Raw genomic sequence first — 23,079 nt, forward strand, 5'->3', positions numbered from 1 at the left:
ACTTCTCCTGCCTAGAATTGCACAAACAGAACTCTTTCATTTCGCCAGAGCTCCGGGGAATAATAGGCCACCAGCTGCCACCTTGGGCTGCAGGTTTCAGGAACGGGGAATTTTCCATCCTGACTGCTGCCTCTGCAGTGTTCTCAGCCACCAGCATATGGTGGTGGGCGTGAGTCCGAGCCAACTTTTGTGTTCCTAAGTAATACAGCTGAGATGCCGTCCTCCTTTGCTATAAGGTTTTGGACATTCATTAATCACCCGGTTTCTTGTATGTACCTACTATGTGCAGGCCTTTAGAAAACAAGTCACCTCCTTATGTATTTTTAAAACTCTTGGCGGGAAAGCCAAAGTAAATGAAATACTCAAGGCAAAACTAATAAAGTTCTGCTACTACCAAAGCAGAAGGAACTTGATCAAGGTCACAGACCCCAGGGTAAATTCGAAATTTCATGCCATCACCCTGGGTTAAAATACGAATTCTTCAACTGGACTAAATTCACTAGGACCTGACCAGTGCCAATCTAATCTCTTGCCCGTCTGCAGCTTATACTCTTGTCTCCATTGCCATCTGAGCTTCCCTGACAGCACCCTGCTGGTTGTTCTCCAGACCTTTGCACATGTCCTTTCATGTGCTTGCAACACTCTCTCCAGTCGCACCCTTTCACCTGACTGATTGCTGGCTACTCTTTCACTCTTTGGATAAACCCCACTGCCCCAGAAAGCCTTTTCCTGTGCCCCAATCTAGATTAGCAGCCCTCCTCCTTTCTTCTCAAGCCTTGTGGTTATCCTGTCACGACAATTTCCATGCTGCATTGTAATTGCCCATTTGTGTGTTTGATCCCCCTCATAGGCTGAGGGGCCCTTGCCTGGTTTGTCTCAGAGTCTCTGGGAGCTTGCATAGCACTTAAAGTATAATATGTGACCAGTGAGTTGCATTAAGATAAATGAAGCTTTTGCTCTACTAAACTGCCTCCCTGAGAGGTCGAATTCCAGAATAAAGATACCAGCTTTGCAATTCCCAGCTACTGGCTCCATGCAGGCTGAGGTCCTGGCCCAGAGCACCTGACCTCTGATCTTTAGAATGTGCTAAAGTAACTTTGACCTCCTACCTGTACGTCTTACAAGTTCACAGCTCATCTCTGTCATTTTCCTGTCATGTCCCCATTACTTTTGGTTCCCATACAATGTAGCTCAAGCCTTGGGTTGTCCAGAGTGAGACTTGAGAGATAAGGAAAGAGAGGTAAGGCTGCTTTCACTATCACACCTTCTTTTTTTAAGTGAATTTTTTACTGAAGCACAACATACATACACAAAAATTGGTAAATCGTAAGTGCACAGATCACAGTCTGCCATTCGTTTGCCATTCCTTTGAAAAGGAGGACTCCAGAACCTCCTTTTTTTCCTTCCAGTTCTGCAAAGGGCAGTCACCATCTTGACTTCTATCACTGAGTAATTTTGCTTGTTTTTAAACATTTATAGATAAAATTTTATAGCATATATCCTTTAGCATCTGGATTCTTTTGTCAACTTTGTAGTTTGTGAGATTCATTCACAATGGTTGCAAATAATTTTGGTTTGTTCCTTTTCATAGATGTATAATACTCCACTGTGTGACTGTACATTTCATTTATCCATTCCATTACTGATGAACATCTAGGTAATTTGGCACTGTTATGAATAGTGCTATATAACAAGCATTCATGTGCACATGTTCTGGTAAATATATGTACACGTTTCTGTTGGTTATACATTAGGAGTGGAATTGCTGAGTCATAAGATATGTAACCTAGTTTTAATAGATACTGTTAGGTAATTTTGCTCAAGAGAGATCTGGTGAATCTACATCCTTGCCAGCACTTGATGCTATTCATCTTTTTTCTTTTTTCATTTTAGCTATCTGCTGTATATGTAGTGATATCATATTTTTACTTTAATTTGAATTTCTTTGATTTTGACTACTATATTCACATTGGTCCTTTGAACAATCTAAAGTGACTATTCAGGTCTTTTGAATTTTTTCTCTATTGAGTTGTCTTCCTTTTTCTTATTGACATATGGGTTCTTCATATATATTTTATTATATATATATGAGTCCTTTGTCAAGTATATGTATTCAAAATATCTTCTCCTATTCTGTTGTTTACTCCTAATCTTTTTTTATTTTCTAAGTATATTTTATTGATTATGTTATTTCAGTTGTCCCAATATTTTCCCCTTTTCCCTCCTCTACCCAATAACCCCCTTCCCTCCAGCAACCCACCCCCTTAGTGCGTGTCCATGGGTCGTGCATATAAGTTCTTTGGCTTCTCCATTTCCTGTACTATTCTTAACATCCCTATTTTGTACCTACCAATTGTGCTTTTTAATTCCTGCACCTTTCCCCTATTCATACCCTCCCTCCTCACAACTGATAACCCTCCAAATGTTCTTCATACCTATGATTCTGTTCCTGTTCTAGTTATTTGCTTAGTTAGTTAGTTAGATTCAGTTGTTGATAGTTGTGAATTTGTTGCTATTTTAATGTGCATAGTTTTGATCTTCTTTTTCTTAAATAAGCCCCTTTAACATTTCATGTAAAAATAGCTTGGTGATGATGAACTCCTTTAGCTTTACTTTGCCTGGGAAGCACTTTATCTGCCCTTCCATTCTAAATGATAGCTTTGCTAGACTGAGTAATGTAGGATGTAGGTCTTTGCTTTTCATCACTTTCAATACTTCTTGCCAGTCCTTTCTTGCCTGAAAAAATTTCTTTTGAGAAATCAGCTAATAGTCTCATGGAAACTCCTTTGTAGGTAACTCTCTCCTTTTCTCTTGCTGTTTTTAAGATTCTCTCTTTATCTTTAACCTTTTGCATTTTAATTATGACATGTCTTGGTGTGATTCTCTTTGGGTCTATCTTGTTTGGGATTCTCTGTGCTTCCTGGACTTGCATATCTATTTCCTTCACCAAATTAGGGAAGTTTAATTTCATTACTTTTACAATAGATTTACAATTTCTTGCTCTTAATCTTCTCCTTCTGGCAACCCTACGTTGGCATGTTTGGAGATGTCCCAGATTCTTCTTATACAATCCCCATTTTTTGAATTCTTGTTTCTTCTTTCTGTTCTACTTGAATGTTTATTTCTTCCTTATGTTCCAATCAACTTGAACCCTGGCTTCCTCCCTTTCACTGTTGGTTCCCTGTAGATTTTTCTTTATTTCACTTACTACAACCTTCATTTCTTCCTTTATGTTGTTGCCATACTCAATGAGTTCTTTGAGCATCCTGATCACCAGTGTTTTGAACTCTGCATCTGATACATTGGCTATCTGCATTATGTTTAGTTCTTCTTCTGGGATTTTGTTCTGTTCTTTCATTTGGGCCATATTTTTTTGTCTCCTCAATTTGGCAGTCTCCCTGTGTTTGTTTCTGTGCATTAGGTAGAGCTGCTTTGATTCCCTGTAAAATGCACCAGTAAGTTGTGTGGAGTAGAGCCTTAGGTAATCGCCAGGGTAGAACAACTCATTTCACCAGTTTGTGGCTCTGTGTAGGGGGAAGGCTCATAGAGGGGACTGTGCCAGTGCCTGGATTCTGGGGGCTTGCCTGGTATTTGCCCCATTTCCAGCTACTTCATCCACTCCCCATATGCAACTGGCACCCTTCCAGCTGTTGCCCTGGTGTTGAATCCCAGAGTCAGTGGGTTTGTGTACATTTTAAGACCATGCAGGCTCTTTAGGCAGAGTTTCCTAAAAATCCAGCAGTTTCTTCCACTTCCCCAATCCTCACTGGTTTTTACATCTAGAAGTTATGGAGATTTATCTTCCCAGCGCTGGAGCCCTGGGCTCTGCGGTCTGGCATGGGACTGGTATTGCTCAGTCCCAAGGTATCCCTCCCAATTTTATCTACTGTATGTGAATGTGGGACCATCCATGCCCATTCCACCACTGCCACTGCCTCTCCATGCCACACCACATCTCCTCACTTCTCCACCCTGTCTCCACGTCTCCACCCCTCCTACTTGTCTGGATGAATGTCGCTTCTTTAAATCCTTTGCTGTCAGGCTTCCATACAGTTCAATTTTCTGACAGTTCTGGGTGTTATTTGTTATGAAATTTAGTTATAATTCTCTTTGTGGTTGCATGAGGAGGCAAAGAATGTCTACTTATACCTCCATCTTGACTGGGAGTATATTACTCCTAATCTTTGATGAGCAAAATGTTTTAATTTTAATGTAACCTACATCATCTTTTTTCTTTATGGTTAGTACTTTTTGTGTCTCGTTTACAAACCTTTGCCTACCTCCAAGTCACGAAGATTTTGTTCTATATTCTCTTTTAAAGGCTTCATTGTCTTTACCTTTCATATGTAGATGTTGAGTTGATCTGTAATTGTATTCTTGCATGGTTTGAGGTAGGGGTCAAGATTCTTTTTTTGCCACCCAGATTTACTGATTAGAAGGTTCATCCTTTCTTTTCTGCATTAGCATCACCTTTGTTATATATCAAGTTACTGTGTATCTGTGGGTCTATTTATGGACTCTGTATTCTGTCTTTCTGTTTTATTGGTTTATTTGTCTATTCTTCATATCTGGGAGTGTTAGTTCCCCAACTTTGTTTTTTGAGACTATTTTGTCTATTCTTGGTTCTTTGCATTTCTGCATAAATTTTAGAATTATGATCTTAATTTTTATTATTTAAAAATCTGCTAGTATTTTATTGGGCTTTTGTTGAATTTAAAGAAAAATTAACAGAGATTTGATAACTTTATCTCATTAACATTTTTAATTAACAAATCTGTTATATTACCGCATTTATTTAGATTTACTCTAAGTTCACTCAGTAATATTTTATAGCTTTTTATGAAATCTTGTTCATTTTTTATAAGATTTATTCTTTAAAATATGTATCTTATGCTATTGTAAATAAAGGGTTTTTTACCTAATGATTTGATTTATTTGTTACTGTATATAGAAATTAAATTAATTCTTGTATATTGACTTAGTATCCAGAGACTTTGCTAAATGCACTTATTAATTCTATTTGTTTGTATATAGATCATTTTGGAATTTCTCACAAGCACAATTATATCTTACCAACAGTTCCTATCCAACCCTTATGCTTTCTAGTTCTCTTTCTTGCATTGTTGTGCTGGCTAGAACCTGCAGTATAATGTTGAATAGAAATGGTGATAGTGGGCATTCTTGCCTTGTTCCTGATCTCTTGGGGAAAGCATTTTATTTTAGCAGTGGTTGTGGAAAGCTTTTAGTATTTTATTATTAAGTATGATTTTTGCTATAACTTTTCTTGTAGATTTTTTTTATCAGGTAAGGAAAGTTCCCTTCTATTCTTAGTTTGCTGAGATTTTTTTAAATCATGAATGGATATTGAATATAATCAAATATTTCTTCTGTATCTGTGAATATATTAATATAAATTTTTTCTGTTAATGTGATAAACTACATTGACTGAATTTTGAATGTTAAACCACCCTTATATTTCTGGAATGAACACTACACGGTTATGACATGGTATACTTTTTCTAAATAGCTGGTTGTAAGGTTTGCCAATATTCTGATTGAGGTTTCTGCTATGGTCATGAAAGAAATTGGACTCCTATCTTCACTTTTACCTTCAGCTTTCAGGTGGGAATTTTATTTACCTCAGCCTCCTCTTTCATCCTATATGTAGACTTGGTTAAATAGACTTTGCTTCTATTATTAGTTTAACAAGCTTTCCGCAGAGCCTCTAGCTTCTCTCTCACTGACAGAACAAAAAGTCTTCCCAAAGACAATGAAATCACGATCCAAGTCCTGGTTCAACCATTCATGGGCAACGTGCCCATTGGCAAGTTACAGATTTTCCGCCAGCCCTCCGTTTTCTCATCAATGAAATGCTATTGGAAGTAAATTAAGGGATGCATATGAAGCACCTGAAACAAGTATGCACTCAGTAATTCCTATTCCTTGCTACTTCTTCTCTCTGCTGCCTAAAAACTTTTTAAATACAGAAGAGCATTTTGGCTTACTATTTACAGAGCATAGCTGGCAGTTAAGATTCAAACCTGAAAAATGAACGATTGGTCATGGGAAAAGTCCATTTTTTTTCTGTTAGACTCTAACAAACAAAGCAAAGTTATTTACTGCTCCTGCTAAGTTTTTGAATACCAGCTCCTAGATTTTTAAAATTAGATAAACATTGCTAGAATTTATCATCCAAAGTGCTGCAGTTTCTTCCCTGGGGTTTCAAATTCAGATGTTAATGGTGTATTAAACATTTGGAAGGTGTCCAGGAATATAGCCTCTCTCCCATATTTAACGATGTTTATGTGGAAAAGTCAGCTTGGAAGGACACTGAAATAAAGTTCCTCTTTCTAGAAACATAATCCCAGTGCCATTTGTCAGCACGCAACGAACTTTTAACCAGCCTCCGCAATAGCAATAGACATGGGAGTCTGGGGGTGCCCTGAGGTTATGTTCTTTGCCTCTAAGATGAGAATCACTTGGTTGACTAGGCTTTACAGATGTCTAAATAAATCACAGTCAGACGTTCGGAAAAAAATTGGGTTGGAAAGGCCGAGTTTGAAGAAGGCTGAGAGATTTATGATGTCAAGAGCCAATGCCTGCAATGTTGTCAGGGGCTCTGCATAAGCACGGTTCCATTTATTCCTCTGGTGTACCCACCCCAAGAGCTGATTCTGGTGACAGCCCTGTGTGACATCAGAATGACCTTCTAACTACATCTGGACTTAGTTCAAGCTCTGGATTCCCAATGGAGCAGAAAGGGCATGGCCTTGGCAGACCCAAAGATAATCTCAGCCCTGCCACTTACTAGCAGTTCAGTTTCCATATCCATAACATGGGATGGTAACTGGCCACCTAGGATAACTACTGTGAGAGCAGAAGGATGCTAGCAAATACCTGTGAAGTGCATGATGCAGGGAATATGTTCAATAAATTGTAGTGGTTGTGATGATAATGATAACAACGGCAACAATGATGATGACAATGACAGTGAACACATCGTCCATAGCTTTGGGTAGAGGGATGCTGAAGAATCATCTGTATTCTATAAGACTACCCTACTTACAGAAACAGGAGGAGCAGCCCCAGATGTCTCTCATTTAATCTCCAGACTGTTATTTTATGGGTCTCTGGGCCCAAACACATGATCTTACTTGAATGAGCCTGTTTCAGTTTCCCCAAAGGCAGAGCCAGAGGCAAGGACTTTGCTGCAGACACTTTATATAGAAGATATCTGGGAAGCAGGAGGAAAGGAACCAAGGAAGTATAGAAGGGGAGGAGAAGGAATCAGCCTAAGAGTGCTTTGACATCAGTGTACTTCTAGAAAGTGTACAGAATAGAATTATCTGCCTCCCAGGCTTGTCCACCAGCACCCACACCTGCACAGGCTGCAGATCGTCTCCAGGAACACTAACTTCCCTACACTCCCAGGCACTTGCCTGTAGGCCAACCGAGCCTCAGAGCTTCAGAGAAGGCCATGAGGCGATAAATGGAAAGAAGCACAGCACACTTGAAGTAGACGCTGACTGACAGGGTGCATGTGCGCTCACACCTGCCTACCATCGTTGTGGCTGAAGGGAGAGGTAGATGGAGGGTGTGTGATACAAAGCACCGAATGCAACTGCCGCAGGCCAAAGCTTAGTTCAAGTGTGGGCTCTTCCTACATGCTGTCTACCTGCCACGTGTGATTCAGCACTGTGAGACACCCAGTCCCCAGTAGGGTCCATCTTCCTCTATCTCCACTTCCCAGGAGGGGTTACCTGCACAGCTGGTGCTTACGCTGAGCAGTACTCAGATCTACCCCAGACTCCAGAGTTGTGCCATCCCATATGATAGCCACTAGACACATCTGGCTATTTAAATTTAAATTGATTGAAATTAAATAAAATTTAAAATTAAGTTCCTCGGTCACACTGGCCTCTTGTCACTTCAAGTACTCAATACTCACATAAAGCAAGGGGCTACCATATTGGACAGTGGAATATGGAACACCTCCATCTTCACAGAAGAGTTCACTTAGAGCTTCTCTAGAGTGAGCCTGCCTGGGTCCAAATCCTGGCTCTGCCACTTTACAGCTGGGGAACTGAGGAAGTCATTTAAACTTTCTGTGCTTCAATTTTCTAATCTATTAAATGGCCTTGTTTGAAGGTTAAATAAATAACAATATAAAAAACACAATGTAAAAAACAGCTAGAAGCTCACTGGCTGTGATTGTTATTTCCCAGTTTCTAGGATAATTCCTAGGTGAGTCAGACCATGGTTAAAGACCCTTTAGCCCCAATCCAGACCCTGGGTCCTTTGGGGTTCATCTCTGGGCTCCTGCAGTGTCTCCAGGCTCAAGATGCTCTGCCACATGCCCCAAGTCTCAGAACAGAGAGGGTGGTTTGGCCACTGCTTCCCTCTCAGCCTCTTTTCAGTGTCTCACCCTGACTCCAGAAGGTAGAATCTGACGCCTAACTGCAAGCTTGTGACAGGGGCCCTACTGGCCACTCCAGTCTGTACAGGACTCATTCTGCTGCCAGTCTCTCACCCCTTGCTCCACCCACCTGAAGGGCTTCTATTACCCCACCACCACCACCACCTCCACACACCAGAGCTACGTAACTGCCATTGGAACCACAATTAAGCTGGCCAAAGCACTTGGCAAATCCAGCTATCCTGCAGGATTTTCCTTTCCCTAAAGGACCTGTGCGTGCTCCAGTTTGCTCCCAATCCTTGCCTTCCTTGGAGAAATGGAATATTAATATTAAAAGTAACATCTATTATACATGTTGCTGTATAAAATGTATTATACATGTTATTGTTTATTATACAACAGAAACTATGCTTTTTTCATATGGGTTTCTTCCTGTAATATCCATGACAACCGTAGCAGGTAGGTACAATTGTTATTCTCTTTTCACAGGTAAGAAAACCTAGCTAGCTCATTCAAGGTCACACAGCTAGTAAATGGAGGAAACAGGAATGTGGTGATGGCCTTAAATCAGGAGGAGGTCTCCTTTTTTTTCTTCCAAGATGTTTGAAAAAGGGATGAGCTGATACATAAAACAGTATGGGTGAATCTCAATGTATTATGTTAAGTTGAAGAAGCCAGACTCAAAAGGCTACATCCTGTAGGAGTCCATTTATACCATATTCCAGAAAATGCAAAACTGTAGGGACACAAACAGATCAGAGGTTGCCAAGGGCTGAGGGTAGAGGAATGAGGTTGACCTCAAAGGGGCACATGGCAATATTTTAGGTAACAGAACTGTTCTATATCTTGATTATGGTAGTGGTTACATGATTGCATGCATTTGTCAAACCTCACTAAACTGTACATTCAAATGGATGAATTTTATTAAATTTTAAGTATACACTTATTTTTTTTAGATTTATTTATTTATTTATTTATAGAGAGGGAAGGGAGGGGGAGAGAGAGAAAGAGAGAGAGAGAGAGAGAGAGAGAGAGAGAGAGAGAAGGACATCAATGTGCAGTTGCTGGGAGTTCTGGCTTGCAACCCAGGAATGTACCCTGGCTGGGAATCGAACCTGGGACACTTTGGTTCCCAGCCCGTGCTCAATCCACCGAGCTACACCAGCCAGGGCTTGTATACACTTATTTTTAAAAGGAAATAAAGCATACAGTAATTTTCCCCTGGTTGTCCCCAGCATTTGTCCAACTACAGGAATAAAGTGGGGCAAAAGTCACTGTTTCAAAAACTTGGTGATGTAAATGGGTTCAGGGCCAAATAAGTGAGATCCAAGATGACTTTTATGAGAAGAGCTGGCAGGTCCACAGATCAGGATTGGGTGCCAAGGATTCCAGAAAATAATCAAGGAGGAGAAACAAAAAAAAAGTGAGCTTAACTTCCTTGAGAAGCCCGGAGGTACAGGAAAGAGAACAGGTAGGCTTTGTGGGAAGAGAGCATTGATGGAAGATTTCTTTCACCCAGAATGAGAAAACTTGAACCTCTTTACTTCAAGGGAAAAGCTCTTCCATGAAAAAGAGATTAATGGTGGACTTGACCCAGGTATTTACCATCCCCAGTACTCTCCATTCTTTCATGGAGATCTGAGTTTCCATCTGTTTTCAGATCCCTTCAGCCTGAAGAACTTCTAATAAATTCACTCGGCTTTCATTGATCAGAAAACATGGTTTATTTCACCCTCATTTCTGAAAGGTATTTTTGCAGGATATAGAATTGGACGGTGGCAGTCTTTTATTTCTTTTAGAATTCTAGAGGATCATTTCATTGTTTTCTGATTGGTCTTGTTTCGGAAGCCAGCAGTCATTTTTACTCTTGTTTTCCTAAGTGTAATATGTCTTTTGTTGCCTCTAAATAGTTTTGAGATTTTCTGTTTATCTCCAGTTATTATGAATTAGTTACAATGTGTGTAGGTATAATTTGTTTTTAAATCTTCACCCAAGGATATATTTTTTATTAATTTGAGAGAGAGAAAGAGAGAGAAACATCAGTCAGTTGCCTCCTGTACACGCCCTGGCCAGGGATCAAACTCACAACCTAAGTATGTGCTCTGACCAGACACTGAACTCACATACTTTTGGTGCATGGGACAGCGCTCCAACCAACTGAGCCACCTGGCCAGGTCTAGGTGTAATTTTTAAAATCCTGTTTGTAGTTTATTGAGCTTTTGCATCTGTAGATTGATATTTTTCATCAAATTTGGGGATATTTCAGGCATTATTTCTTTAAATATTTTTATAATTCAATTTCACTATCCTCTCCTAGAACTCCAATTACCCCTGTGTTAAACTACTTGTTGTTCTAAAGGCCACTGAAACTCCAATTCATTTTTCCACTTTTTTCTATGTTTCATTTTGAATTGTTTCTGTCACCCTGTATTTCAGTTTACAGATCTTTTCTGTTGCTACGTCCTAATACAGGTATTATGTTTGTCAGTTCTAGAATTTCCACTGGGTTTTTAAAAATAATTTCTGTTTTTCAGCAGAGAGTCCCCATCTGTTCACTCATTAAGTTAATCTTTTAAAAAAAAATCTTTGAACATGTTGATAATAGGTGTTTTAAAGTCTTGGTATGCTAATTCCAACATTTCTGTTAGAAACTCTCTTTATTGACTTTTTATGATCATAGACAATATTTTTGTGCTTATGCACATTAGCAATTTTTAATTGTATGTGGGACCTTGGGGATGCTACATTTTTAAATAACTGGATTCGTTCGTATTTTGACCTGGCAGATGGTTAACTTGCTGGTACATCTACTTGATTTGCTTTCAAGCCTTGTTTTCTGGGCTTTGTTAGGGTAAACCTAGAGTAGCATTACTCTAGGGATAAAGTAGTTTTAGTACATTGTGCTTTTCTAGGGTCTCAATTCAATGCTCAGGGGTCAGCACGATCTCTCTAATGTGGATGGTTAGAAGTCCTACCTCTTTTGCATTGTGTGAATTTCTGAATATCTTAGCTTCCCAGTAGCTATTCTCTCTGAGAGCCTTGTGGCACCTCACCATGCACATGTATAACTCAGTGTTTGGTCAAAGATTTAAGGGGATGCCTCTTCATATTTATGGACTTCCTTCTCTGCACAGCTCCCTCCTCTCTGGCATTCCTACCAGTAAATCCTGTCTATCTCGGCAGCCTCAAGTTTCTGCCTGCACCTCCTCACCTCAGTCAGATTGCCACCTTCTGCCCTTGTGACACCATCCTGCACCCAAAACCAGGAGAGGTTCAGGACAAATCTAGGGCTTGCTTCTTATGTTTCCCTCTTCCAGGGATCACAGTCCTTTGCTGTCTGTTTTGCAACATCTGGAAGCTAGTGTTTCATATATTTCATCCAGTTTTATAATTATGTGCAGAGGGTAGTCTAGTGCCATTTACTGCAGAAGTTGTGTGAGCACGTATAGATTTGGGAGTTGTCTGTAAACAGGACTATTGTATTCTCTTCCTGGCTTTGCATTGCCTTCAAGATAAAATAAAAACTTACTGTTAAGACATTCATATTTCCTCATGATGCGCCTGGCTGAATGGCTTCATTATGGTCATCTCTTCCTTACAAACACACACACACACTCACACACACTACTTTACCTACTTGTGGTTTTCCATGTACCTCTGCCTTTTGTTATGTTCTGCTTTAGCACAGACTGGTCATTCTGCAAAAATACCCTTCTCCTTATCCCTTAATTGCCTTGCCAACTGCTACTTATCTTTCAGAATGTAGCTCAGCTACCACCACCTCCAGGAAGCCTTTTATGGTTTAGTCAGGGTTAAATGTCTCCTTATCTGTGCTCTTATATCACTCTGTGTGTGCCTTTATCAAAGCAGCATTGCACGCAGTTTTTTGTGATCACCTACTATATGTCCTCCACCCTACCCTCCTGACTGAACATGTCAAAGACAGGGACTAAGCCTGATTCTTCTCAGAGTCTCTCTGGAGTATCACAGGTTCTAGGATACTTTTTCTATAAAGGGCCCCATAGTAAATATTTTAGAGTTTGCAACCAGACAGTCTCTCTGTCATTACTACTCAACTCTGCCATTGCAGGATGAAAGCAGCCATAAACAGTAATAAATAATATGTAAAATAAAAACCTTTACTGGAAGAAGAACAGGCAGGGAGCTATAGCTTGCTGACCCCTGAGTTAGCACACAGTATATGGCTAGCAAACATTCATTCAATGAACTAATTAATAGAATAGAATATTATTATTGGAGACCTCAGAGGAAATAACAAAAGAATAAAACCAATTGTATAAGTGCAAGGGTTTGTCCTGGAATGGAAAAGCGACACTTCTTTCGAGACCTGAAGGAAGGAAAAAAGTTTAGTTGAGTGCTAGGTTGAGGAATTTCTAGCCTAATTGACATATTTCCCCACACAGGACTTTTTCCAGGAGGCCACACAGGAATGAGATCCTGAAAACCAGAATGCCTTGGTTAGAGTGACTTTCTGAAGCAGCCAAGAGTAGGAAGAGCCACAGAGCAAGTACAATCTGTGTCCTGGCAGCACCCAGGGGCAAACCCAGAGGAGCCAAGTCCTGTAGCCAAATCCAAAGTGTCAGAAACCATGCAGATTCTGGAACTAAGCCTAGGATGAGAACAACAAGGGCAAGAGGGAAGTGAGATCCAAGATGACTTTTGTGATAGAGCTGGCAGGTCCACAGCATTTTTCTGTTCGTCTGTGCATGAATGAGTCTGTGGATGGGTCGACCTTGGCCTTCAGAAGAGTTAGTGACAAGGTCATCTACTAGGAGATAAAAGAGGGAGAAGGGGATAAGACTTAGAGATTAGAGGAGTTCTGGTGTTGCTAGTATAGCAAATTCCAGCCCTCTCCTACCCCCAAAAAAGATTTGTTGAGGCTGAGTTTAGACAGCAGGAGGCTGTAGCAAACCAGCCACCTAGTTCTAGAATATTCTTCAGTCAAGTGCTATAAATGGATGTGAAAGAAATGAATGAGTGGCTCTCTTCAGGACTGGGATTGGCAGGGGAATACAGCCACTGTCAAAGCAGGAAATCTGGGCTGTCACTGAACACCTGCCATATGTGGAACACTTTAGAGAATCTATCTACCATGCACCATGCCTCCTCCCACACCAGCCAAAAGCCAGACATGGTTCTTCTTTTATCAGTTATGGGTTTGTAGGCATCATTGTGAATGCTGGTAATTTAACACCAACCATGACAACAGAAAATGTGTCAGAAATAAGGTTACTACACATATATTCAGGATATATGTCCCTGGAGTGGCTTTTAGACAATGCACCTGGTTGGCTGTCAGTATCTCAAACTCACATGTTTAATCGTTTCTTCCTCCCAGCTTTCCACCTGCCTCTGTCCCATCTGTGCCTCATCCAAGCTACTGGGGATAAATGTCTGGACCCAGATAAGTGTAGGCCAACTGAACACTGCCAGAACCAGAGAGAGGAATGCAAAACCCAATAGCTGTGGCCATACCTGAGAGCAGAAGGAGCTGGTGATAGTCTTAGTGCCTCAGCCCCTGCCCCCAAGACTGAAGCCCCAGTGTTTCACCAAAACCCACAGCACTAGCCTCCATGAGTATTCCTTTAAGAAGGTCACAAGCATTTTGTTGGTTCCTCATCCTCAGGCCTTCTAATACCTGAAGCTTCTCTCTCTCTCCCTTATTTCCTAGAGGATGGTAGAACCAGGTCTAAATTTCTCTTTGTCTAAGTTTACTGGATTCTGTTTAACCACCTCATTCTGTAGGCCACAGATTACTGAGTCACATTTAGACAACTCTCTACCATTTTTCCATATTCAGGTGCTTGCATCTGACATTTCATCTCTATCTACCAGTTATAAGTCAAACAGCCACCCAATCACCCAACCAGATTCCTCTTGGTTCCCATGCCATCCAGAGACTTGTCTGGGTTTGCCCTGCCTTGTTCCAATTTAATTTGATGGACTAACATTTATTAGCATCAAGCCTGTTTTGTGTGCCAGCCACTAGTCATTACATCAGCCTCAGAACAATAGGAGGGTGGTCATGTCAACATTTCTATGTAACAAAAGAAACTGAGGTCGAGAGTGACTAATTGACTTACTCAATCTAGAAAGTTTGAGAACTGAAATTAGAATACATGTTCGTCTGACCCCACAATCAGAGTTTTAACTATTTCACCAAACTGCCCCCAAACACTGTCCCATCTTCCCCTTACTGACTCATACCTCTGCTGCCATGTCCCCATTTCCTCTCCCCTGCCCTAAGTCAGACCTTGTACAACTCATGCAGAAATGTTGGTGGGTTCTCTATTTGGTCTTCTCCCCGGGGCCCTCAGGAGCGGGTCCTGTCAGAGACGTGGCGCAGGCTGGTAGAGAAGAGCTGGGCTCTGGCACCAGACAGGCCCAACTCAATGCCATTGCCTTCACCCCTCTGCTTCTGTGATCATGGATTAACTCAATGTCTATGAGTCTAAGTTTCCTCATTTGAAAAATGAAAGTTATGATAGCATCTGTATCAAAATGGGGTTTTGTGGGGAGCGGTTTGGTGTTTAATGCGATAATGTTGGTCAAGTCCCTGACACAGTGTCTGGCACATAGTATCAAGTCAGTATGTAGCTGCTGTCTTGTCGTTCTTCTCAGGAGGAAACTCCCAGGATGTTTCCCCCATTTGCCAATGCCATTTACCACAACGGACACTCAGCACCCTCCACAACCTGTCCCTGACACTCTTTTTTTATCTTATTTATTTGCCTTCTAACTCTCCACTCACCCACTGATCTTCTCTGGTTCTGGACCTCTCAGTAGGATATAGGGAAAAGAGAGTGTCTTCTGGGATGAGGCAGATCTCGATTTGAACCCAGGCTTTTCCCATCACTAGTTCTGTGAGCTTAAGTAGGTTCCTTAATATCTCTGGGCCTCAGTGTTCTTATCTAGAAGATGAGAGTGAGGTTGTAGTGAGGCTTAGACCTAGGAAAGCGTTTTACCTAACACTTAATAAGTATTTAATCCTCTTGTCTATTTTTCAATAGAATCCTTTTCCTACTGCAGGATCTTCCCATGGGAAATTTTCCCAGCTCCACCACCTCCTTCCAGATTCCTCTTGTGGATTCCCATAGGGTTTTCTGTCTGTAATCATTCAGAGACTTCTGTTTTGTACAGTTCTTTAAAGTTTTTATAGCTATTTCCAAAACCAGTCCAATTATTTTATACCGCTCTGAGAGACAGTCAAGCCCAGTAATTATTCACCTTTTTTCCAGTACACGATGGTGGTTGCAGAATGACCACAGAGATGCCGATTGCAGAATAAAGCATATAGTCAATAATGTCAAGATAACTGGGTATGGGGGCAGGTGGGTGCTTGGGGCAATGTGGGAGGCCACTCTAGAGAGTGCATGGTTTTCTGGCCACTTTGCTATTGTATCTGAAACTGGTGTGGAATGGTTGAATATAAACTGGTTGAAAATATTTTTTTTAAAAAAAGGTAAGTGGAGGCTCTGAGAGATTGAATGACTGTTTCATAGTCACAAGTAGAGGCCTGGAGCTCAGATCTTCTGGCTCTCAGTCGTCATGCTTTTCTCCCCTGTATCATTTTGCACTTGAATGACTGCTCCTCACCTGAAATCATCGCCCTGTCTAATGCTGCAAATTGTTTTTCCGCGGTACCTGTCTTGTCCCACCAGGGAGAGTATAGTCTGGTCCCTCACACTAGCTTAGTGCCCTGAAGATATCTGTTATGTGGTTCATGGTATTCAATATGTTGATATGTGAATTAATGTGGCATGTTGCAAGACCACTGTAGAAAACTTACAACTGTATTGACTGGAGGATTGAACTGGTACAATGACATTTATTCAAGGGTAAGAAACCACAAAGGCATTCCACTCGTGAGGCACTGGCTTCTCTGCAGTTGTGCCTTTAGACTGGATGCTTGGATGTTAGGGGAATTTGGAGTTAGCTGCTCCATCCCCTGTGCTCTGTGTTCTTTATTCTGTAATAACCCTGACCATGCTTAATTGTAAGTAATCTGCTTATGCATCTGTTTCCCCACCCCTAGACTATGAGTCCCTCCAGAGCAAGCACCATACTAATTCCTGTCAGTGTCCAGGGCCAGCCACTGCACTTGGCACATACTTAATGGATGTTGAATGAATAAACCAAAAAGGCCCATCTGGGCCCATCTCCTAATCCCCCTATGATTGTGCTTGTTCTTATTCTGTTGTCCTGTTCCACATTGTCTATTTCTTATCTCCTGTACTGAATTAAAGGCAGGTTTCATATTTTACTCCTTTTTATAGTCTCCCTAACAACTAGGAAAGGAGGAAACTATAATTATTGAGTGTCAATTGTGTTGCCAGTAGTGATTGCACACATATTATCTCATTTTTTTCAATTAAATTTAATTCTTATAATAGGCTGATAAGGTAGGCATTATCATTTTTGAATTACAAAGGAGGGAGCTCAGACTTGGGGAGATAAAGTAATTGGAATTTAACCAAGTTTACAAAGCTAGGAAAAAACGATGGCAGGATTTGAATGCCTGTCACTGGCTCTAAGACCAATGCCTTTCTTTTTTATTGTTGGTTGGTGTTTGTTCTTAACAACATGCCAGATAGCTGAGTGTGTTAGTGTTAGCTCAGTAGGTGTCAGGAATTCTGCTGAACTGAGACTTGAGTTTAATCATGTTGAATCCAATCTGTACAAGCCTGCTCCCAAATGCTCCGAGCACATATACTACTACCTTTCTATTGGATTGTTTAGATGACATGCTTTAGGAAACGTACTAAGCACTCACGATGCATCAGGTACAGTGCTAGGTGCTGGGAATACGGTGCTGCATACAGGCTCCATCAGGGAGCTTACAGTCTAGTGAGAAAACAGACATGTAGCAGTGCTTATAAATGTGATCTGTGCTGTGAGAAGACCACACACAAGGGTTTAAGTCAGTCTAGGGAGGCCTTAGGAGGCTTCTGGGTAAATCATGAAAGAGGAATGAGTTGGCCAAGCCAAGAGTAAGGAAGCACAGAGGAAACAGCATGTGCTAAGCCACTCAGATACGAAATTGCAGGTAGGATGGGATCTGGGAATTCTGGTTGAACACAGTCAGTGGACCAAGAGATGCTGAAACTTGTCTCCCTGAGTTCACATCATGAACCTAAGGTCAGCATTTAGTTCCTAGCTCTTGCTTATACAAGCGGTGCTTTTGGCTGAGATGACAGCTAGGAAGTGAGTTAGAGAAGTAGTTGGCAGAATCTCCATTGGTCTTCTCTAGGGACATGATAGATAAACACAAGTTTGCATTTCCCAGATGTGTGGGAAATAATGAACAAGCAGTTGGGCAGACCTACATGGTGATATCATCTGCCTGGGGTGGGAAAGGCTGCCCTCAGCAGGCCAGGAGGCTGGCTTGGTGCCCATGCTCTTAATGTGCCCCTGGGAGCAGGGGCCATGGGGTGGCAGGTGGCAGATGTAAACAGGATCAGGCCCTGTTGAGTATTATTTTCTTAAGTGGTGGGGTGGAGTGGAGAGTTCTGCCCACTCTGGGCCACAGGGTGGTGAACTGCAGATGTCAGTTGAGTCCACCCAGTTCAAGTTTTCCTCTTTGCTATGCTTGAAAATGTTCTTTAAGTTGAGACATTATAAACCTAACCTCAGTCAGAGAACTGAGCCAACCTTATGATGAATTGTATGTCACTTAGTAAGAAATGTGTGAACAACCTTAAAGACACAAAACAAACTCAGTGTCACACTGGTGTTGATTCTGTTCCTCTCCTTCCTCCCCCTAGGACTTTAAAAAATCTTCAGGTTAAGATTTATCTTGGTCCCACTCAGACCTTATTCCATTCTCTTTTCATGTCAACCATTAGTGCCCACCTGTATCCCACAGCAGTCATCAGCCTGCATGGTCCTCACCAAACCACAGTGGACAGGCCACTTCCTCATATCCCAGGTGCCTTCCCATCCTCTAACATGGTTAGCTTGCCTGCCCCCCCACCCCATCCTGGAAGGTACTTAAAAGCCAGCTAAAGACAACAATTCTTATTCTCTAGAATTGCTAAGCCTATATCACACTCAATTCCTTGACCTTTTGCTCCTTGCTGACTCCCCAGCTCTGTGCTCCAATTTTGCTCCCTCTAATGCATTCTTTACACTGCTGCCTGGATGATTTATCTGCAATTCAAATGTGATCATATCAGTCCCCCACTCAGGATGCTTTAGTGGTGTCAGACCCTTTCAAATGACATGCAAACTCCTGAAGTATTGAGAGCAAGGCCATCCATGAGCAGGCTTCTTCCTACCTCCTCGGCATCATTTTCTGTCTCTTCCCTTGACAGTCTGTGACACAGTAATGCCAAATTACTTATGGTTCCCCAAACACACAATCTTATTTTATGTTTCTTCATCTGCCAGAAATAACCTGTTCTCTCTATTCTGTCTTAACAAATCTGATCAGTCTTTAAAATCCTCTCAGCTATCCCCTTCTTGGGAAACCCTCCCAAGCGGAAGCCATCATTCTGGGCTGCCTCTGTGTCTTGTTCAGGCCTTTACTGTTGCTGTGTCTGCATATTCTCAAGACTTACTTGTTTATAGGGGCTGTTTTGTTCATTACTGCATAGCCCAGGACCTAACACTGAGCAGGTGCATAGCCAGATCTGGTTGAATCGTTGTCCAATTACACCTCCTCCCCATAATTTAAAGGATTTGAGTTTTAGCCACAGCCACACTGATACCTGTACCCTCATTGGCTTTTCTAGGTCGGGCCAATCACTGGTCTGCAATCATTGGTGGATCCCACTCCAAGAATTATGTGCTGTGGGAGTATGGAGGATATGCAAGTGAAGGTGTCAAACAAGTTGCAGAATTGGGCTCACCAGTAAAAATGGAGGAAGAAATTCGACAACAGGTAAGAAAAACAATCACAGAATAATCCCAAACCAGAAATGCAATCAGAGTGTTCTTTAGATTTCACTCCCAGGAGCTTGAAATTTATAGTACAATACACTGGAAAATTGGTACCATAGGAAGCAAAATCTATTTGCTGAGTCTAGAAGGTTTAAATTAGGTTGAGGACAGAGGCACCAATGTCCATCTTGTTGTCGTTCCTTGATTGCATTTGTGTTTTCTTCAGTCTGTGCTAAAAGCTGATGCTGTGGCCACATTGTTGGGACTCCACATCTCTGGTTTTCTGAGAGTGAATTTGATAGATTGTGGTTTGCTTACTATGATTTTTAAGAGGGTAGATGAGTGACAGCCAAGTTGTCTAAGCCAAAATTGCCATTTCCAGAAATAAACATTTGTATATCAACACATGCTCTTGCAACTATATCTTGAGGTGTCTGACAAATTAGTTAGTCATTAGTTATAATCATTAGAGACTAAAGCATATTTTAGTAACCGTGTGCTATATTATGTGGGCCCATGAGCCATACCATTACCTGGGTACCCACTCATACCACTGAAAGACAGAGGAGAAATAGCCTGTTGCTCTGATGGGGGATTTGGGGAGAAGAACTGCAGTGTTTCTATGGCCATCCACAGGCTGCCCATGAAGAGGAGATGGTCCAGCTTTGGTCATCACTACCCACAAAAACCCTTTGGGCCAGAGAGAACTCAGTGGGCAGCCACGTCTCACTGACCACAAGCACTCAAGATAAAATAAAGAAAGAGCAAACTGTTCTTGGAACATGGTCATTTCACAACACAGGTCACTATGAGGCTGCCCCATGTCTCCTGAGACACTGGGCTCATGTCACATGAGGAGCATATGCCCGGAGACCTGAGCTGCACAGGAGGGTAAGCACAGGTAACAGAGGTGCTTCCCCTGAAGTTAAACATCTGGCCTCCCAGCCCCCACAAAACCTAAATTGAATGCAACAAAGGTCACCCTGACTCCTACTATAATCCCCTGAGGAATCCTTTTGTACTAAAGTCCAAAAATGCCCAGGAATTAGCTCATGTTTCTTATTAATTTGATTTAAAGTCTTTTCTCCATTCTTGGAAGAAAACATGTTTAACCAGATGTTTAAGACTGCATGTTGTTCATCACAAGGCTATCTGACCAGTTACTTAGTGTTTCTGTGATTCTGGCTGTCATGCCTCACTCAGAACTGGCATCACTCATGCAGGCTACAGCACAGCCACGTACACCTGCAAAGTCATGGAGGGTCCATGTTGGTCCTGGTCTCTGACTTGTCATGGGGGGTGTGGGGAAATCCCTTGTTTGGGTTCCTGGTGGTCCCTATTTCCAGTTCTCGAGCATGGAATTGTGATATACTGCCTTGTCTAGTTCTGTTGTGTGAAATGGTGAAAACCTTTTTATTACAAATAATGATTGAAATGCTAAAGTTTGCAAATAATTTAGATCAAGAGCAAGGACATCTTCATAATCATTCCAGTCTCACTTGTTGGCTATATTGAGAGGTTTCTGGAAAAGAAGGAAGTGTGTATGAATTGTGAGAAACTGAGACCCTGTTGTGCTGGTGAACATTGTCTGCCATGTGTCATAACAGTAAAAGGTTGATACCTGATGTATGGGACCCTCAGCCTTAGAATGTCCTCCTTAGGAAAATGTTCTTTGTTTGGTATGTTCTTAACCAGCCCACCTGGGATTAGCTTTTGTACCACACAGGCAATGTCTGCTTGTCCCAAGTGGCTAGAGTTCCTAACATTAAGTTATAATGATAGTTTAATTATGGATACTGCCAACGGAGTTAAAAATCCCTCTGAGCATGTCTCAGGGTCTGTCACTGCCTTTCAGCCCCCTGGGTACTGGACATGTACTTTTAGCTCTCCCATCTAGTTTGAGAAGACAATATATTATCAGTTTTACAGATAAGGAAACTGAGGCAGTCAATAGCTAGAGAATAACAGAACTTGAACCCAAGTCTATGTGGCTCTGAACCCTGTATATAGTACCAGATAGGAAATTTGCAAGGTCTTATGTAAATGTCAGTTGCCTTGTTCAAAACTTGTTAAGAATTTCAAGGTGGTGATGCTGTGAATTCCACAGCATGGAGCCCTGGGAGTCTGCAGGTCGCATACTCGTGAAGCAGGCCCTACCCTCCCACTTTCCCTGCCCCCCCCAAAACTGCCCAACAGACAAACTCCTCTCATTAGGCTTGGAAATAAGCCCTGTTTCCAGAGCTCCACAAACAACACAATGAACTCCCCAGCTCCTTGGAAAATCGGTTGGGTAGAGTGATGTTGGGGCCCCTTCACTTCCAAACAATTCATGGTTATAACACCCAATTTATTATATTTTTATGTAAGTCAGGTAAGAAACAACATAAAAAGGATCAGGAATGTGAATCCTCCTAGAATATTAAAGTGTCCTCTGAATAAATGGGAGCTTGTTTGAACACATCTACAAACTAACACAGTGTTCTCAGCCTTTAATACTTTATATCCTACCAATCACTCTATCAAAGAACCTGAGTCTAACCAGGATGAAAATAAAAAGCCCTCTATTCCCAAGGAAGACATTTATATGCTCACCAGCATTTTCTTATTACAGACTTATCACTCACTGCAAGTTTCAAGGGCATTAAAAATCACAGTAGATACTGTTGGAGGTAAATCTTATGCTGATGGCTTTCAAACAAATAAACAAACTAATAATCCCATTAGTAGTGGAAAATTGTAATAATATCCTTGGGTATAAATTTTAATGTTAATATAATTACAAAACAACCAGAAAATTAATGAAAAATTACAGTAGCATTATAGGCAATAATGACACTGGTGGCTGGAGAGAGTAGGGGAAGAGTACACTGAGCACTTCTTAGCAGGGAGACAGAGGCACATGTGCTCTGGTGGGGACTGTGGATTAGCCTGGCAGGTCACAAAGGGGTAACTCGAGGCAGGTGGAGACAGTAGGAAATGGTAGATGACACTTGGAGGTACACCAAGGAACAGAAAGAGAACTCTTGTGCATTCATTGTTATGAAATGGTTGCACTAAGACCATTTCTGCTTCATCGAGTACACATTTATGGCATGTGTACTGGGTGTCTGGTTTTCTGCTATCTTCTGGCCCAGAGGTGGCACCCCATTCACCATCTTATTCCCACTAGAAACCTAGGCATCGTTCTTGATTCCACCCCCTACCCTAACTTCTGCTTTCTCTCTCAAATTCATCCAGTTAACTCCCTCCTCAGCACTGCCCAGTCCAAGCCATCCTCATCTCTTGCCTAAATTGTTGCACTAGCCTCCTGGTCACCACACCCCCCATCCTCTGCCTGACATTCACATGGCCCCAGGGCCACTTTGTGAACATGAATCAGGTCATGCCACACCCCCAATTAAGTGTATTAATTTACTTATTTAATAAGTATATTAAACACCTACTCAATGCTAGTCATTAGAGATGATGTGATCAGCTCATTTCCTGCCTTCCTGGAGTTAACATTTGAACAGTGGAAACAAAGAAAACAATTAAATAATTATAAAGTATAAGTGAAAAGAAACAGGGGGTGACATAGAGAACTGTGGTAGAGAGGGACCTTTTGAATAAGGTGGTCAGGAAAGGTCTTCCCAAGGAGTGACCATTAAGCTGAGACCCTAAAGAAAAGCATAAGGAAAAAAAAACATTCTAGATGGTGGCATCAGCATGTGCAAAGACCCCGAAGTGGAAACAAGATCATTGTGCTTGAAGAACTAAGAGAA

At 41.5% G+C, this 23,079-nt stretch overlaps 1 protein-coding gene across 1 annotated transcript in view; it reads left to right on the plus strand.

Moving 5' to 3' along the window:
• SPON1 (spondin 1) overlaps positions 1 to 23,079 on the plus strand; it is a 268,644-nt gene that overhangs the window by 141,217 nt on the left and 104,348 nt on the right. Inside the window, exon 6 of the mRNA XM_028517009.2 lies at positions 19,171 to 19,319. Within this exon, the coding sequence (XP_028372810.1) occupies positions 19,171 to 19,319 (149 nt within the window). The remainder of the gene's footprint in view (positions 1 to 19,170; positions 19,320 to 23,079) is intronic.

The sequence above is a fragment of the Phyllostomus discolor genome, chromosome 6, assembly GCF_004126475.2.
Source record: "Phyllostomus discolor isolate MPI-MPIP mPhyDis1 chromosome 6, mPhyDis1.pri.v3, whole genome shotgun sequence".
NCBI classification, from domain to species: domain Eukaryota; kingdom Metazoa; phylum Chordata; class Mammalia; order Chiroptera; family Phyllostomidae; genus Phyllostomus; species Phyllostomus discolor.